The 20,341-nt window shown below is 40.3% G+C and overlaps 1 protein-coding gene and 1 pseudogene across 6 annotated transcripts in view; both read right to left on the bottom strand.

Annotated features, from left to right (window-relative positions):
* LOC126299604 (protein seele) overlaps positions 1-20,341 on the bottom strand; it is an 86,415-nt gene that overhangs the window by 19,530 nt on the left and 46,544 nt on the right. For all 6 annotated transcript variants that reach the window (XM_049991635.1, XM_049991631.1, XM_049991632.1 and 3 more), the window contains one exon: positions 19,339-19,430. In XM_049991635.1, the coding sequence (XP_049847592.1) occupies positions 19,339-19,423 (85 nt within the window). In that variant the 5' untranslated portion in view covers positions 19,424-19,430. The remainder of the gene's footprint in view (positions 1-19,338; positions 19,431-20,341) is intronic.
* On the bottom strand, positions 16,609-16,726 carry LOC126299729 (5S ribosomal RNA; annotated as a pseudogene).

Below are 20,341 nucleotides of genomic sequence, written 5' to 3'. Positions count from 1 at the left end.
GTGGTCACGGACAGCAGAGACCAAAGGGTGACGAGAGTAATATCAGTTCATAGCCTGCAGGATGCTCATGGAGTCTGAACAAATTAAAAGACTTAGAGGGAGGCCTGAGAAACCAGCTTCTGTGAGGGGATTGTCCATGGGACTAGTGAAAAAGGCACTAACAACCAGACACATCCCATAATGGTGAACAGGATCAAGTATTTTCAAAGTGGAAGGAGCCGCTGAGCCATAAACCTGACTTCCATAATGTAGAGTGGACAAGACCACAGCATGGTAAAGATGGAGAAGAGCAGCACAGTCTGCATCCCCAAGAAGTGTGGGCCAGGAGGCAGAGAGCATTAAGCTTCTGTACGCACGTAGTCTTCAGGTGGTGAATATGGGGCAGCCACACCAGCTTTTTATAAAAAATAAGGACCAAGAAATGGGACTGTGCTACAACATCTAGGAGCTGGTCACCTAAATAAAGCTCTGGATTGGGGTATGCTATGGGTTGACAAAAATACATAACCCACATTTTGGATAGAAAAAACTGAAAGCTATGGGTGGCAGCACTCAGTAGGCACTACCAAGTGGAAGCTGCACCAGATGCAAAAATCATTGACATACAACGCTGTAGTAACCAGAGGCCTAACAGAGGTTACCAGCCCATTTATGGCTATGAGGAAGGGTGCGACACTTAATACGAAACTCAGCGAGCTGCCATTCTCCTGAATCTGAGGGGTGCTGACTGAAGTGCTAACTCGAAACCGAAAGAGCCGGTGGGATAAAAACACGTGAATAAAAATTGGAAGGTGGCTGCAAAAGCCCCAGTCATGGAGGGTAACTAAAATGTGATGGCACCAGGCCATGTCGTATGCCTTAAGTAGGTCAAAGAAGACCGTGACAAAGTGCCGGCAGTTAGTAAAAGGCTGTTGGATTGCAGTTTCTAATCTCAGTAAATGGTTAGTTGGAGATATTCCATCCCAGAAGCCACTCTGATACGGGGACAAAAGACCCCGAGATTCAAGGACCCAACAATCTGAAGCTAAATATCCTCTTGAGTAGTATAAAAAGTACATTCATCAGTCTAATAGGCCAGTAGCTGTCGAATGAGATTGGATTCTCCCCAGGCTTAAGGACAGGGATAACTATACCGTCTTGCCATTGTGATGAGAAAGCACCTGTGACCCTAATGCAGTTTAAAACCCTGAAGAGATGTTGCCTCTGTGTAACATCCAAATGTTGGATCATCTGGTTGTGGATGGAATCCGTGCCTGAGGCTGTGTCACGTGAAGACGTAAGAGCCTGTAAGAATTCCCATTCAGGGAAGGGTGCATTATAGGGTTCAGCGTGGTGCGGGTTGAAACAGAAGGGGGTTTGTTCAACTTGGCATTTCTGCTGGAGAAAGGTAGCAGGATAGAAACAGGACACCGATACCATCACAAAGTGTATCAAAAGATGTTTTGCAAGGACCAATGGATCAGTGTACAGAACACCTTGCAAGTTAAGACCTTGGACAGTTTACAGTTAGTGGTGGCCAGAAGAGTACGAGACTAGGACCAAACCTGTGATGCAGAGGCATATGTCCCCAGGGAGGAAACATAGTGCTTCCAGCATTCCTTTTTAATCTGCTTAATAAGGTAATGAGCCCTAGCATGGAGATGCTTAAAAGTGAGGAGGTTGGCCTGTGAAGGGTCTCATTTAAATTGCTGCAGTGCACATTGGTGGTACTGGACAATGACTGTGACATTCTTGGTCCACCACAGTACCAGTCAACTATGAGGGGGACCTGTGGATAGGGAGCAGCAGTGCCAGCAGCATGAAGAATAGTGGCAGAGATGGCTTGCACAATCGCATCAATGCAATTTGAGAGGGAAGTATGAATGATAGTATCACCAGAAAGTGGTCACTGTCACAAAGATCATCATGGGATGACCAATGTAGGGAAGCCACTAGAGCAGGGGAGGAGATCGTGCGATCAATAGCAGTAAAGGTGCCATGACTGGCACTGAAGTGGGTAGGGAAACCGTCACTGAGGAGACACAAATCTAAGTGTGTAATAAGCTGGTCAATTAGGGTACCCCTACCTGTTTAAAGGTCACCTCCTCCCCCCCCCTCCCCCTACCTACAGGAGGTGGTGGGCACTGAAGTCCCTGAGGAGGATAAAGGGGGGTGGGAGGATAGAACACTGCAAACGGTGATTGTCTGACTTGTTTGCAGTCAAACTACTATCGCTCCCAGGTTGGTACATAGGGGGATTCAGTCACTCATGACATTGGAGTGAACCAAAGTGCAGACCACTGCCAGACACTAGCCCAGTGCCAGCACGGTTCTGAGAGAATGCCCAATAACCATAAAATGTTGGAGAGTGGTCATCACAGAAGTGTGTTTCTTGAAGTGCAAGACAGAACGCAGAATAGGAGGAAACAAGACATTGTATTTCCATTATGGGGTCTAAACGAAAAACAAGAAATTGTGCAATTTGGTAGACCTTGCCCAGAACTGCCTAATCTGTAGGCAGCTTGTAAAAATAAAAGCGAAGAATATGTTCAACATTTCCAAATGTCTCAATATAGCAGGACAGACGGGATTGCAGGGAGTTCGATGCTTAACAAACCTTTTTGCTGGCCATTTTTATTGTTCGCAAAAGAAGAAACTCTACGGTCAAACAATGGATATAATAATCTCAAGAACTTGCACAATGTCAGACAGAACAACGAGAAATCTCACTCTCACATTTTATCGGTGCTGCAACATAAAACTTTTGGCACTACGCATATAGATATTCAGCTTGATACACAGTTACGAACTGATATTGCACATCATAATGAATCTGTTAGGAAAACTAGAGAAGTGCTGGAAAGATTAATGGACACTGTACATGTTATTGCTGTTCATGAGCTTCCATTTCGTGGACATCATAGGGAGAAGATTCTATTAACAAGGGTGTTTACTTGGGTGTCATTGAGATACTATCTCAGTATGATGCTACATTAAGTAATCATCTTCAGATGCCCAGAATACTTCAAACAGAATACAAAATGACATAATACTTGCTGCCAGTGAAGTACTTCTAAAAAAAATTAAAGAAGAAATTACACAGTCAACATTTGTTGCTTTGTTATTAGACGAAACATCAGATATAATGAATTCTTCTCAACTCCTAACGTCACTAAGGCCACCGTGAATTCTGAAACTGGAGAAGTTCATGAAAGCTTCATCTCATTTACTGATGATAGTGCAGATAGAACAGCCAATGGGTTGCTTAAGCCCTGTGTCAAGATTGTCGAAGAATTTGATTTAAGTCTTAAGTTGGTTGTTCAAATATTTGACAGTGCAGCTGTGATGACCGGCCATTCGGGTGGACTAAGAGCTAAAGTTCAAGAACTATATCCAAAGGCCATATTTGTTCATTGTCTTAGCCACAGCATAAATGTAGTTCAGTCTCAGTCAGTTTCTTGCATAAAAGAATGCAGAATATTTTTTCAGACGCTAACAGGTTTGGGGTCATTTTTCCACAAATCTTCAAAAAGAATGCATGCAGTAAACAAATTTACAGTGAAAAGAATGCCAAGACATCCCAATACGTTGGAATTATTCATCCCGTTTGGTCCACACTATGAAAGATCAGAGAACCTCATTTGTTGAATTCTTTGAACACATACTGGATGAAAGCTCAAATTGGGGGCAATGAAACAGTAATTGCAGCTCAAGGATTTTTTTAATTTCTGACTGGCCCTGAAACAACTTTTTTCCAACTGACATTCAGCAGGATTTTTTGTTTCAAAGGTGTACTCTTCAATATTCTTCAGTCTAAACATCTAGATATCCTGCATTGTCCACAAAAGATCCAAGATACGAAAAGGGAAATACTGAACCTTGGAAACCAGGCTGAATTGGCGTGGAGTGACACTCGGGCACAAAATGCTGATGCTGAAGATGAATCTCCTGTTAAATGGCAGCATTGTAATGTACATCCCTCCATTTTAAGAAGGTCCCTCTACTGTGATATTGTTGACAATACAGTTGTAAAAATTGAAGAAAGGTTTGAATTATTGTATCAACTTGAATTCATATCTTTGTTGGACCCAAAAATATATGAAATGTACAGAACAAATTTCCCTACATCTGCATTTGAAAAACTGAGGCAAACTCATAAGGATGTGTTTGATTCCGTTCGACTGAAAAATGAACGGTCCGTGTTATATGCATATGAAAACTTTAGTAATGATCACCCATATGAACTTGTGAGATCACTGAAGACGAGACAATGAGATACAACTCTACCTGAAGTTTATAAACTAGATTTAGTTGTTGTTACTGACCCAAGCACAACTGCAGCTATTGAAAGATATTTTTCTGCTTCAAGAAGAATTAAATCACACCTAAGTTCACCAGGCAAGAAAGAACAATGGAACTTACATACAAATAAAAATTAACATTAATTCAGTTATGTAGGTAATTGTAAAGTCTAGTTCATTAATTGCAATTTGTCAAGTACATGTATCAATAAATATGGCATTATGTGTGAGTAATAGAATCTCATTTCTGATCCTTTCCGTACATTGTCCCAAAGTTCGAAATATTTTTTTCAGCATACCCACCATTATGTCACCGCACACCTCTGTTATGGAGGGACATAGTCTTGTTCTTCCACTTAGGTAGTCTCTCGGATAAGGATGCTAAAGACTTGTGATGGTTCATTGTTGCAAGATGGATTATCGGAGTAGAAATGTGCTTCGGTATTTGCTGCCTGCAGTTAATGCGTGTTCAGGTCGCTCTCCTGATCTCTGCAGTGTGCCAACAATGCCCTACTAGTTACTGTTAGCATTTTGGAATACGAATCATTCTTGCATGTGTTTCCGTGCTGTTCACATTGACTCTATGCCACCTTCTTCAAATTACAAATATGCTAAGGTCAAAATCCAATAATTTACGGAAATGGATCAGTAGTGATTGTGCTTTCACAACGGACAGAAAAATAATATCTGCCAACTATGTGAAAAAGAGGTAAGTTTAGTTTTGTTTATTTCTTTTTCAATAATTTTTCCAAGAAATTAAAACAATTATTAAGTTCATTTGTAAATTCGGATTTGAGAATGTTTTCTTTGTACCAATGGGAAAAAAAAAACCTTTAGGAATTACCTTCAGCATTCTTGCAAATTAAGGAAAAAAGTAAAATGTTGTGAGGGGATCGAATTTCCAATTTTTAGAAACTTATTTGTTGTCTTAATTAACTTCTTTGAGTGACCATCTTGCAGGTACACATTGTTCTCTTACATTTTTGTACAATTGTACATACATATTGATATTTATTCACATCTCCTACACTTTAGGTCAGGATTCAGAAAAAATTTCAGCTGTGTCAGCATAAAAAGACATCTCAGCACCAGAACAACGTAACCAAGACACGGTGAAAAATTTCACAGCAACCATTGATCTCATTTTCGAAGCATATGGACGCAAAAATGAGTTCAATGAAGATCTTTGCGGGGCTTTAATAAAAGCAAACTTCCCCTTTAATAAGCTGGAGAATGAAGGATTAAGGACCTTCTTGAAAAAATACACAGAAAAGGTACTCCTCACGAGTCAATGCTCAGAAAGAACTACGTGAACCAATTGTATGAAAAAGTAAGGTTTTTCGGTAATTTTTATGAACGTAAGTATGTGAAAGTCGATGGATACAATTTGGTATATACATGAACCACAATAATAGTTGTTTAATTAGAGGGAAAGAGAGAGAGAGAGAGAGAGAGAGAGAGAGAGAGAGAGAGAGAGAGAGAGAGAGAGAGAGAGAGAGAGAAACTCGAAAAATAAATTTAAATTATGTTTGCATCTTTATTTTTGTAAAATGAACATTGTTACTTGAATGAAAAAAAAAACTAAATTTAAAGTGAGTGAAGTTTTTCAACAAAGGAAAAGACAAATGAAGAAAGAATTTGAGGAGGAGAAAGTCTGTCTTGAAACATTCACTGCAAAAAAATATACGTAGGTACTAAAACAGATATAGTTTGTTTTCGTGCATATGTCTTATGTAGTGTCCACATGTTTATGTGTATTTTTAAATTTAGTTTCTCTATTACAGACATTGGAGAATATTAGGAAAGACATTGATAATTCTCCAGTCTGGCTATCCATTGATGAAACCACTGATTCTTGCGGTTGGTACACAGTGCATGTCATAGTTGGAAAACATTCGGCTGACGAGGCAGGACAAGGACACTTCATACTGTGCAAAGAAGTGGGACGAATGACACATGCCCTGATTGCACATGCAGTGCAGGAATTATTGTGCAAGTTTCGCCAATATTGAATAGTTTACAATAAATTATAGGTAATATAAGAGTGCAGTTTTTCACACCATATACCAAGCCAATAATTAGTTTTTCACAGCATGTCCTGAGCCAATAACAAAATAATAATAATAATAATAATAATAATAATAATAATAATAATAATAATTGTAAAATCCTTTGATTTTCTTTCAGGTGTGCTATGGAGAAGTGAAGATCAGAAACTTAGGGAGAACAAGGTTTTGGGCATTGTTATGGATAGTGCCGCATATATGCTGAAGGCCGCAGAGTGTCTCCAGGTGTTTTACACTAAAATTATTCACCTCACGTGTCTGGCTCATGGTAGCCATCGAGTCACTGCAGAGGTCAGAGCCACATTGCCAGAGGTCAACAGACTTATATCTTCGACAAAGAAGGTTTTCATCAAGGCTTTCAAGACTGCTCACCCCGACTGTCCTCTGCCACCTGAACCAGTCTCGACGAGGTGGGGAATGTGGATTTCAGCTGCGAACTATTATGCAGACAACCACAGAAAAGTTAAAGAGGTATTTGGAAGTAGCATGTTGACAGTGGCGGAGCACAATTACTGTGTGGCCAAAAAGTTAGTGCTAGTTATGGTGTATGGTTTTCAGAAGCTTGAAGGTTCCCTACTGGGAAACTATACCATAGTTTTGACAGGTAATAAGGTGCTTAGTTTTATGAAAAGGTGCTACCTTGGACACCTACGACTAATAAGGTGGGGCAGGTACCTGCAGCAATTTGATGACATGGAAGTCAGGTATATCAGAGGACGCAATAATATCATGGCGGATGCATTACCCTGCTTTACCTGTAGATGAGGAGAAAGCAGAGCAGGGGCAAAGTTTGGGGGGGCTACAAGTCTTATTTATGAAAGGAACCCATAATGAAGCCACAATTCAGCGAATCTGTTGTGAAATCCGCAGGGAACAGAATATGGATGACCAACTAAACTATGTAAAACATATTTTGGACTCAGAAAAAAGAAAAATAAGTAAGACTGGAGATCGTAGTTTCCAACTCAACATGTAGATGGCCTGACTAACGTAATTAATGAGAGCTATGGACATTATTGTGCCATCAAACATACAGGTAAATTACAAGAGTGATTTTTGAGCACATGTGGATATAGGTGCAGAAGTGAGTCACTGCATGTAATCAGTGTCAAAAAGTCTGAGGCATTTCTATACCATTTCAAGGCTTTCATCAAAGCATTCAAGCGAAAGCATCAAGGCAATTAATCACTGTGGATCTCTTCAGGCTGCTGCCTGTGCCAAGATGGGGTTGCACTTATATTTTTGTGATTTTAGATGTCTCCTCCAAACATTTACAGTTTTATTTCATCAGACAGGCAAAATCAAAAGTATTGGTACAGAAACTGGAGATAGGGAAAGCCAAATGTGTTCTTCTTCTTGTTTAACCCGAGTGATGAAAGAATGAAACTGGTTATGCTGTACTTTCTGCCACAGATATAACATCACCTGCATGAGTTTTATTGTATCATTTGCAGTTGTAATCAACAATCTATGGCACATAGATATGGGTTTCAACTATGCAAGCTGACGTTTGGCAGAAACCCACAAACGTTTTTGGTGAAGATGTGGAATTTACTGTGAACAGGAGTCTCATATGGGACATGATCAAGAAGTCTGTCAAAGGAGGACTGTCTTAAAGGGCCAAGGAGAGGCAAATATGGTATGCTGGCAACTTCAAGCAAACTGCTTTTCAGCCAAGTGACTTAGTATTGGAGAAACTGAAGAAAGTGTCGTAAGAAATCAAAAAGTTTCTACTATTATGCCACTTGGTGAAGAGTTCACCACATACCTAAGCTCATCACTTGTTCCTACCAATATCTGGAACAGGTTTTGGATTAAAGAAAGTCATGGACCAGAAAATATACATGCAGAAGGGTCTTGTTAAAAAGAAAAAAAAAAAAAAAGAGCAGAGGTGTTTCTCTGTTTAGGAAGCTTCATGCTTGGGGACCTGTGCACACCTAAGCTGTATAGAACAATCCTTCATTTCCTTGTTCTATTCACTTCCTCTCTTCTTTAATATACTTTTTTCTTTCTTTTTCTAGTGTGACATAGAAAGGTGAGATATTACCATGAAGTTAATGACATGGCAAGAGAATATGCCAAGTGAAGAAAATGTGGATATAGAATGGTGGGAGCGTAGCATTAGAAAAGTAAAGTACCCCTGTTAGTTAAGGGAGGATAAAAGTCTGAAATACAAGAAAATGTCTGAAATTGAGATGAAGTACAAACTAGGTCTAATTCTGGCTAACCCAGAATCTTTGAAACAACAATCTGAGATAGTGATGTATGAATAATGATGGAGTGGTTTATGTTAAGAAGGTTAAATGAGGCCTAAGTATAAACGAAATGAAGCTAGAAAGTGAGGTAATAGTATGAAGTGCAGAATAGTTATGATGACGAGGTGTTTGTTTTAAGGAGATGAGTGTTTTGCGTCATAGCCTACTGAATAATTTTTACAGATTATTCAGTTGTCTAAGGAAACAGAAACTGAGCAACACTGAGCAGAAGAGTAGCATTAGGGCGAAGAAGTGATCATGCTGGACATTTTTGTAAAGGATAGACTGAGATGCCTTGAGTGCCAGAATAGTGTTATATTTTTGGATGGAGATAGATGTGGTGTGGAACAAAGACTGAGCAGCAATGAGTGCCTGAAAAGATGGAGAATAAGTTACGTACATATACAGGGTGTTACGAAAATGTACGGCCAAACTTTAAGGAAACATTCCTCACACACAAAGAAAGAAAATATGTTATGTTGACATGTGTCCGGAAACGCTTACTTTCCATGTTAGAGCTCATTTTATTACTTCTCTTCAAATCACATTAATCATGGAATGGAAACACACAGCAACAGAACGTGCCAGTGTGACTTCAAACACTGTTACAGGAAATGTTCAAGATGTCCTCCGTTAGCGAGGATCCATGCATCCACCCTCCGTCGCATGGAATCCCTGATGCAGCCCTGAAGAATGGCGTATTGTATCACAGCCGTCCACAATACGAGCACGAAGAGTATCTACATTTGGTACCGGTGTTGCATAGACAACAGCTTTCAAATGCCCCCATAAATGAAAGTCAAGAGGGTTGACGTCAGGAGAGTGTGGAGGCCATGGAATTGGTCTGGCTCTACCAATTCATCGGTCACCGAATCTGTTGTTGAGAAGCGTACGAACACTTCGACTGAAATGTGAAGGAGCTCCATCATGCATGAACCACATGTTGTGTCGTACTTGTAAAGGCACATGTTCTAGCAGCACAGGTAGAGTATCCCGTATGAAATCATGATAACGTGCTCCATTGAGCGTAGGTGGAGGAAACTAAAATGATCTCTAACATGGAAATTAAGCATTTCCAGACACATGTCCACATAACATCTTTTCTTTATTTGTGTGTGAGGAATGTTTCATGAAAGTTTGGCCATACCTTTTTGTAACACCCTGTATAGATTTTTAGTGATATACTAACTGAAGTGAATCAAACCAAGAAAGTATGATATTCGGTTGACTGAAGTACGAGAGTACAGAAATTGTGGAGAAAAGTTAATGAAGTTCAGAGATGTAGTCATTAGACAAAATAAAGTGTGATAAGAAATAGTGGCAAGCTTCCACTGTTTTCCCAGTTATGAGAAAAAATATTATGAAACTATCCTGTACAAGCAGTCACAAAAAGGAACCTGGGTCTAGGTCATCAAGAAACTTTGTAATGTGGCAAGGCAATTGGTATCCTTCAGGTACCATTGCAAGGCCAAAATTCTGAGGTGTGTGAACCTAGCCTACAGATGAGAAAGAGTGCTGCAGAGTAGGCATAGGAGCACACCTGTGGCAATAATAAAGAAGAGATGCAGAAATGCAACATGCAGCAATACCTCCATTGTTAGACCTATCGTTGGATCTCAAGGTGGAGCAACAGATTCACTCGTCCACTATGACCACATTAACACTAGTGTGAAACTGTGTGGTGAAGTAGCGGTCAGAGTGTTATGTAGTGGAAAAGAGTAGTAGTGAACACAGCATGTGCACTGCAAGAAATGGTTTCTTAGTGTAATTCGATGTGCAGGAATTAGGTTTGTGGTTTACATTTAATTAGAGTGGTGAATGAGTACTGATGATAATAAGCTGATGTTTTTGTTGCAGTCGGTTGTATTAAGTATTGATGTAACTTTCCAAAAATTGAAATGCATACAAAAGGTAACAAACCAGCCAGAATCTAACGTTCTGAGGTACTGTGGGTGTAAGTAAAGTATACCTACATTATTGAGAAGCAACAAAAAGCAGATTTAGTGATATTGTTATTCATAACTCCTGGAAATTTTAGAAACAATGGCAATGGCAATGGCAATGGCGTGTCATCTCATTGTGCACATACATCTCAGAGTTAATAAATTTGTCACTTGAAATAATGATTAAGAAAAGTTAGCAGGTGGAAATCTGTCTATATGGATATGGCATTTTACTAAAGTGAGATTGGTGAAAACTGTGATCTGAGCTTGAGATTATAAGATATTTGAATTCTGATTGAGTGTAATAGCCAGAATTGACAATAGCTGGCAGCTGCCATGCAAAACCATTGTAATACAGAAGGGAGAAGGTGTTGTGATTCGCCGATCATCCAAAGTGCCGCCGCACAATTACGCACGTCCTCTACAGGCGGCGCTGTCTGCCAGCCAAGCAGCAGCTGTGCCACATAAGCGGCCAGCCAGCCAGCAGCTGCTAGACTTGGACTCAGTACTCATTTGAATGTTACTGTGTTCACATGTCTTGCTTTGTCAACTTGTTCAGTGACTTACATGTGTTGTGTCATTTTGAAATATGTGTGTTCAACTTGACATTATTACAGTGAGAGTCATCATGGCAGGAGTTCAGAGTGCAGTCTCGGGAAGTCTGCAAGGCTGGCATAAGAATATTGATGGCATACAAATAAAGATACGGTCCTTCAGTTATGACTCGGTGGAACAATGGAGAGAATGGAGAGGAAAAACTGATCATCATATAATTACATATTGTCAGAGTTAGGAGGTATAAGAAATCAATTTAACACATCATTCTGAGAATGTCTCCCCTGGAACCATCGAGTTAGGCCATTATATTATAAGCAGCATGAATATTCCTAAAGTGAATTGTCTGGTGTCACTGCAGCCCTAAAAGGTTCATAGAGAGAGTGACAAGCCACTGTTCAGAGAGAATGTGCCAGGTACTGGAAGAGATCAGATGTGCAGCAAATGGTAACATCACCTCCATGGGATAATAATCTTCATTTTTGCTCATGTCACATTAACAACACATAATTAAGTACACTCACATATGCAGTGAATTTGGGTCATGTTGATAAAGTAGATTTTAATTGTGACACTCTAAACAAACTTAGGGGATGACAGATAATCAGCAAAGCTTATGCTGTGCTATACACCAACAATCCAGATTGGTAAGTGGGACGATGTGGCCTTTCTAGTTGTTTACCAACTGTATCAGTGTTGCGAGTATGTTGTTGCTGATGGTGGGTTTAGATTACATTTGTGTCTTGGAGAGTACTGTGTTACTTACTGCTTCCAGATCATAAAATACACTGGTGTTGTGATCCTAAGCCCCGCCTAAATCATATGCCATGATGTACAGCAGTGTTGTACCATCCTTGAATTGTAAATTAATATAACTGTTTTGCTTGTGGCAGTAGTGCCGGGGTGATCAGAAGTAGTTACAATCACCATGAGCTCCATACATTTGGATAAATGGACTTGTAACTTTGAACAATTGGTGTAATGACTGTAGACCTACCAAATTGTAATTAATGTATTAAATGTGTTACCAAATTTGTTTGCTCTTCATTTATGGATATACCAAACTCTCCCAGAGTTTTGTTGTGTTAGAGTAATTCAACATCAGAGTTCATATGTTTGGGTGCTACAATCTAGCAACTGTCTGTTTAACAGGTCAAAGATGTGTGAATGGACTTTGAAGATGCAGTACCAACAAGAAGGTTCACATTTTGATTGATTCGTGCACTCCTGTTAGGCTTCCCATTTCCTGGTAAATTCAGTTTATCCCATAGAACATTGATGGTTAGAGTTTTGCAGTTATTTTCACTTGCTGTAAACCAATGAATTTTGTTCCAGTTAGCACCAAAAAGGTTAAATCCAATTACTTTCTAACACAAGACAAATCAATGATATTCCACATTACTTTCCCAGCCTGCTCACAGCTGACTGGCTGAATGCACATCTGTTGTTTACAATTGTTTGTTCAACTTGCACCTCAGTTGCTGCACTGACGTCGCTTATACGCCAAGAATGAAATCACTATCTGAACTTTTTGGATGAACAGTGTACACAATGCAGAGAATTAAAGCAAAGACATCTTTAGCATTGGAAAATAGAGAAAAGAAAACAAAGTATAATTATTTACTGATTATGGGCACAAACAGGTTAATAAACAATCCACAGAAATGTAATACAGTATTATAATTGAACTCTGAAATTATAAAACAGTTAGTAACAGTAAACACAAATTCCATCCACAGGCCTCAGAGGCCCCTGGGTGCTGACAGATCGTCATGTCATCCTCTGCCAAAGGCATCAATGGGTGCAATATGGAGGGGCGTAGTGTCAGCACACCACTCTCCTGATCATTGTCAGTTTTCGTAACATGGAGCTGCTACTACTCAGTCGAGTAGCTCCTCAACTGGCATCATGAGTCTGAGTGCACCCCATTCCAGTCCTCCCAATCAAGGAAAAATCCCAGGCAGTACCGGGAACTGAGTTAGCAAAAGTAGATACAAAATTAATTGTGAAAAGTTACATGAACCATTCCTTTTTAATAGAAGAGTGAGTTGTTGATTAATGTATTAAGTTGGTGCATGAGTTCATAGTGTTTTTGTTTTGCATGTTGGTATTCCAACTGCTATGGATTTATTTATAGATTGTATTTTTTTATTTGTAGTTCACTGCAGCTATTTGAGTTCACATATTGTAGTTTTGTCATTTGTAGATAGTTAGTAGAGCTGTGGATGCTAGAAATGGAGTGTCAACTGGATAAATCAGAATATTTCTGACTTAATCTTCTGTTTGAGTTTCTTAGAGAGGTAACAGTAGCAGATGCAGCCAGAAACATTTGCACAGAGTGTGGGGATAATGCCATTGGACAGAGAATAGCAATAAAATGGTTTCCTTGTTTTAAGGAGGATCGTTTGAACATAAGTGACTCTTCATGTTCAGGGTTTGATGAACATCATTTAAGCACATTAACCCACAACAATCCATGTCAATGTACTCAAGAACTGGCAAATGTTACAAACTGTGATAATTTCAAGATCATGCAACATTTGCATGCAATGGGGAAAGCTCAAAAAATCTGGCGCATGGATTGCTGGACTACAGATTATTGAGCGAGTGGCTCTACTGTGGACTATCTGCATTTTTCTCTCTGTGTTCTACAATTTGTGACTACCCAGTGTGGACTGGAATTGTGAACTACGGTGTGATTACAGCGTATCCATATGTTCCATGTAAGAATGAGGTGTTGCACTGCAGCAAGTGTAATATTGTTTACAAGGACTTAAACACGTGTGTGAGAACAACAGACTAAGTTCCATGATCAAGGATTCATAATTCATGAAACTTTGGCAGCAACAGCTGCAAATTTGAATGCAACAGCAGGCATATAATAGCATCTAAGAACACCAATCCTGGAATAACAACAAAGACAGCAAGCACAAATTATGGAACAGAAGCAGCTTCTACTAGAGCAGCTCATCAAGCCAGAACTACATTTCCACTTCTAGGATGGAACATCACAAATGCTCCTAAGCAGAGATTTTCTGCTACCTAGTAATTATCAATTACTGTCTCTTTAACAAAAATTGTATCCTCTTAATAAGCCACAGTGTTTAGATTTTCTGAAATCCACAATTTGCTCTCTGGACATCATGAGCAGCAAACACATGTTGTAGCAGCTAGGCTCACAATTTTTCATTGGTCACATCAATTGTGTGCTACATGCGCAGTTGATCTCAAAGGGCTGACTGATAAATTTTGAGTTTTGTGTGACAGTTAAAACTATAATAAATCCTTGTGCTTCATGTAATAATTACATATGCATCAAATGAAGAAGTTTGTGCACAGGCACTGAAATTAACAAATCCTTCTCTTGAAGAAGTTTTGACAATAGAAAAAACTTTTGAAATGTCAGATGCAGTACATAACTATTTTGAGGAAAGCACTATCTTCTGTAAAACTGCCTAAAATATTAACTGTAGTACAGCAACTTTCTTGTGAAACTGAGGTAAATTCCATAGAGTGGTGTTTCCATTCACACTATAGTAAGCATGCTCAAATCTCATTAAGTGCATCTTCATCACCCTACTTGGATACAAAGCCTGATGTATATTTACGGACAAAGCCCAAACAAAAATCAGCAGTGGCATGTATTTTTCTCACAGTTTTTGCATAGTCCCTTTGCCACCCAAAAACACTGTAACAACAGCAGGAAGCAGTCTCCAGGATGCCTCGATTGTTTTGCTAAACACAAAGGCATTTGGTGCCCAGGGAAGTGCACTGTGTGCAATGCTGTGAATAAGGATATGTGGTGAACGTTTTCAAAAGTGGCACCACATTACACAAACAATGCAGCAGCAGCATGAACATGTTACAGCCGCAATTGAATCCTATCAAAAAGTAAAAGCTCTCTCTCTCTCTCTCTCTCTCTCTCTCTCTCATGATCTACAACCAATTTATAAAATTTCTTGTTGGTAACAATTCACGAGTTTCTGTTATAAATGAGGACACCTATGCTCACACTGGTTCTTTACACCTTCAACCAGCATATCAAAGGTTACAACTCTGCAGAAAGCACCGTACACTTTTATACAGTCATCTGATTACTTTTGTAGCTTTGTTGTCATGTGAGGCACAAAACATATTTGTAATGGACAATTTTTCAACTGTTGGTTTTTAAATAGCACATGACATCAATATTGTATCAGTAGTTGTACCATTTGATGATATGGAGTCACTATGCACCAAATTTTCAGACCTATTTTCACCAAGCATAGGGCGTGAAAATAATTATGTAGCCCATATTCAACTTCTGCAGTACCTCACCACTTTAGAGCTAGGCTGGTGGCAACAATATTGCAAGATGCTCTCAAGAACCAATTACATCATCTGCTGCAACATGACAGCCTCACACCCATCGCATCCAGTCAATGGACAAAAACCAAACGGCTCCCTACATGTTTCTGGTGACTTTAAAATCAAAGCATTCCAAACACAGTCAGTTATCTGGACAATACATTAATCTGTGGCATTACATCACTGTGAATAAAATGCACAGCCACAATTTTTTCTCACACAACCTTTCCTCCATGCAATACATGAGCAAGTTGCTCAGGAATTACATAGATGGCAGGACAAAGTGTTATCAAACATGTTTCTTTATGCCAATGGGCATCACCCTATGTCATTCTGAAGAAGCCTTCAGTTGGTTTACATTTGTGTGCAGACTTTGAGGTAACAGTAAACCAACAAACAGCAGTGGTGTTTCTCCTCCCCCCCCCCCCCCCCCCATCCGGAGGGATTGATAGACAGACTGTGACAGGTCAGATACTTCTCAAAGATAGATTTCCGAGAGGCATATTTACAGATACCACTGGATGAACAGTTCAAGCAATACTTTATGATAATCACTCACTGAAGTTTGTTCCAGTTTCAAAGCCTACCATTTGGAAGTGCTTCAGCTCCTGCAATTTTTAAGATGGTTCCTGGAATAGTTAACATTGAAAGTCCCTTCTTGAACTAAGTATCTCGCTGATATTGTTATTGCAGGTCTTACGCATGCTGAACATTTAGTAAATTTAGACTGCTTGTTTCAAGCTCCTTCTGCAGCTGCCTTAAAGTGCAATAAGGACAAGTGTTCCTTCTTCCAGAAAGAACCGAGCTATATAGGCCACTTAATAAATGCACAGAGTATACATAAAATCATATCACACTTGTCTGCAATTAGAGATCTGCTGGTGCCCTCTAACATTAAGGAGCCCCAGTCATGGGGAAGGTCACCTACTATATAAAATTTATTCCTAAAGTAAACTCCTCCCGAAAAGGCCATGAAGGCCCAAAGGCACCGACCGGCCGCCATGTCATCCTCAGCCTACAGGTGTCACTGGGTGTGGATATGGAGGGGCATGTGGTCGGCACACCACTCTCCCGGCCATATGTCAGTTTCCGAGCCCGGAGCCGCTACTTCTTAATCAAGTAGCTCCTCAGTTTGCCTCACAAGGGCTGAGTGCACCCTGCTTGCCAACAGCCCTCGGCAGACCAGATGGTCACCCATCCAAGTGCTAGCCCAGCCCGACAGTGCTTAACTTCGGTGATCTGACGGGAACCGGTGTTACCACTGTGGCAAGGCTGTTGTCAAAATTTATTCCTAACACTGTAAAAATCAATTGCACCAGAAAAATGTTCCTTTTGCTTGGTTCAAAGAATTCCAGAATGTACTTCAGCAATTCAAAGAGTCATTATTAAGTCGTAGATGTCTGATTCACTTTGACCCAGCTATGCCTCTCATGTTAGCTGAGGATGCACCTTCTTATGGGATAAAAGTGGTGCTCTCCCACAAGATTGATTCTTCTGACAGATCTATTGCTTTTACCTTGAAAACTCTTACCACAGAGCAGTGCAACTACAATCAGCTTGAAAAAGAGACACTCATCATTATACATGGTGTTACAAAATACCACCAGTATTTGTATAGTTAGCAGTTTATTTGCTGAAGACCATTGGCCTTTGACAGCCTTGTTCAATCCTTCTTAGCCAGTCCAATCTTAGACAGCACAAAAATTGTAGTATTGGGCTCCGATATCGTCTAATTATCAGTATGAGTTGGTTTCTGGCCCACTGCCCAACATGCGAACATTGATATGTTGTCTTAGTTACTGGTCTGTACTGACACATCCTCTGATTTATACGATAAGTCATGTTTTCAAATTAGTTCTCAGAATACTGAATGTCTTCAGGAATTTCCCCTCAACTTTCAGTGTGTCAGTGCAGCCACTGCTTCTGATGCAGCTATTCAGGTTGTTTTACACAATGTGTGCCATGGGTAGCTACGCATAGTCACGTGCTTTCTGCATGATGAGGGTATTGCATACAGAGAACATCAATGCACGGTTTGTGATTCCTCTACAGTGGGAAGTTAGGTGTTTAGTGCACCAAGGTCATAGGGATGTAGTTTGCGCAAAGCAACTCACCTGCTGCCATTGCACTTGGCAGGGAATGGACGCTCAAATTAGTAAATGACTGCTCATTGTAAAGTTTGTGGGGAGAATCAATCAGCTTCGCCCCAACACTTTTTTGAATGGCCACATCCAACCAGACCATTGCAATCATTCATATTAATTGCACAGGTCGATTCTCGAACATGTGATGTTTGTTGGTGGTAGATGGCTGGTTCAAATGGCTCTGAGCACTATGGGACTCAACTTCTGAGGTCATTAGTCCCCTAGAACTTGGAACTAGTTAAACCTAACTAACCTAAGGGCATCACACACATCCATGCCCGAGGCAGGATTCGAACCTGCGACTGTAGTGGTCTCGCGGTTCCAGACTGCAGCGCCTAGAACCGCACGGCCACTTCGGCTGGCGTTGGTGGTAGATGCTTACAGTAAGTTTCCTTTTGTCATCTCCATAACATCCACTACTACTGTGAGTACAGTATCAGCTTTGTTTCTATTTTCTACCTTGAAGGTCTTCTAGAGCTCAGTGTCTCAGAAATGGTCCACAGTTCATGACAGAAATTTCCAACTGCTTTGAGTTCCCAATGCCATACACCCTGAGACCTCTGAATCTGTTCACCCACAATAAAACAATGAGACCAAGTGGTTCATTATAACATTCAAAACTCATGTGTAGAAACTCTGTTCCTCCCACACACAGGAGCGAGCACTGAAAAAAAAAAAAAAAAATTTCCTCCAACCACTCCCTGCCAAGTGACAGGAAGTCCCAGCTGAATTGTTACAAACACCTTCTGCAGCTGCTGTGGTAACCATTCATTCCATGATGTTGGATAAAGTTTCAGCTGCAGGATGAATACTTTTACAAAGTCTCTGGCAAGAAACAGAGTTGGGATTGTAAGTTCGTTACCATAATGATCAGATACTCTTCATAGATTGCTGCAGCTCCACAAAAACCCGCTGTGCCACACACGAGTGTGTCGGTGATTCTGCTGCAGACTGTTTGTCCACAGATCCAGCACATTTCTGGGGTCCTTCTCTGCAGTTGCAGCCATCTCTCTGCCAGTCACAGCAGGCACCTTCCCTTGTGGTGCCCACGGAGATCGACATCTTGCCACCACTGATGTGACGAGCACTGGCATCCAGCTGCTTGTACTAATGTCTGTGGGTCAGTCACCCCATGAAGGTCATCATGCTGCTCCATAGGGTACCATCACTGCCCAGCCGACCACAGTGTCTGCATCTCTTGATGCAGGCATCACTGTGTCTGACTTTTTAGCAGATGTTCTTGAACACCCTCATGGTGGATACTGGGATGCGGGCAGGGAGGCATTCGCATTCAGTCCTTCCCCCAACATTGTCATCCACGCCTGGCCTACATGACAATGGTGCGGAGGTTTGGGGAGGGGCTGGGGGGGATGTATGAGACATCACATACAGCAGTCAACTCCATAGCACAAGACCAACATGACAGTTAAAGTTTCTCATGGACTTTTACACTTAAATGTGGAACATTGCACTGCAACAGAACAGTTGTTACTCTGTGCATCACCTGATGATTTAATAGTCAATAACAATAGTAACTTATTATGCAATCCTGTGGCAAAGACCTGTGTCACAGTTAAGTAAATCTTATTAGTTTATGTAATAAAGTGATGTAATAGTTCACGTGTTCTAGTTTAATGTGCCCCCTCATCAGGCAATCAAAGGACCCGCAGTTGTGGCCAGACAATTGCAGTTTTGTCTGGTCACAACAAAAATGATGTTTTTCAAATTAAAAGTTAGAAAATACAAACCCAAACATCGCAGAATATGTGGATCATGTGATGCTGAGCAAGCCAGTGCAAAGACCACGATAAGTAGAAATCTCATTTGTGCCATCTCCGACCTGGAAAAATGTTTGAAAGTAAAACATTGAAAGTAAAATAACTTAAAAATACCAGTTATTAGTATCAGTCATATAATTCTGATACGGAAACACTTACATAAATGATTGTATTAATAGTACTTTCTAAAACTATGTTTAAACAATAACTGAAAGAAATATGAACACCCATTACTAATATGGTGTTCTCGAGTTCAGTTCCTAGTGAGAAACATCCAGCATTTCTGAAATGAGAAGGTCTGAAACAAGGCCATCCAGCCTCATGAGGCCAAATGAGAAACTGTTTTATTATGTCACCTGAAAACTGTCAAGGCAATCTCAAACTGAAAAGCTTCAACTAGTGTAGCAGCTACACATTATTTATTTATTTTCTGTTTTGTTGTAAGAAATTTAATGACAAAACAGCAACAGCCTGGACTGTGTTGCTTTATCAATATACTGAACAAGATTTGGTCCGAGGGAAAGCTATAAATAAGGGGGTGATCAAAAAGTTTCCATTTGAGGGAATTGCTGCAATGTACATGCAACTTAGCGCGACTCCGATGTGTGTAAACAAGCACCAAGGTGGAGACAAGGGATTAGTGAGGCATTCATACATTTTTCACCTGCATGCATTAATGCAGAAATGTGAACAATGACAACCACTGGTACATGTGCATCAGAGAATAAAAAATGTGTACGAAGCAGCACGTCTGTTGAAAAAACCAATGTGGAATGGTGCACGAAGTTCCATGTTGCTCACAATTCTACACAAGATGCCTGTCAATCTGGGCATCCAGCCTCATACCTTACACCAACTCAACTTGGCAACACTCAAAACACCTATCCTATACCCCTGATCTCTTCCCATGTTGTTATCATTCCTTTAGTCTCTTAAAAAAGCCTTAAAGGATTGACAATTCCTGCTGGACAAG

Source organism: Schistocerca gregaria, chromosome X (genome assembly GCF_023897955.1).
Source record: "Schistocerca gregaria isolate iqSchGreg1 chromosome X, iqSchGreg1.2, whole genome shotgun sequence".
Classification (NCBI taxonomy): domain Eukaryota; kingdom Metazoa; phylum Arthropoda; class Insecta; order Orthoptera; family Acrididae; genus Schistocerca; species Schistocerca gregaria.
Note: the sequence above shows the minus strand (reverse complement) of the source record. Positions and strands in the feature narration are given on the sequence as shown.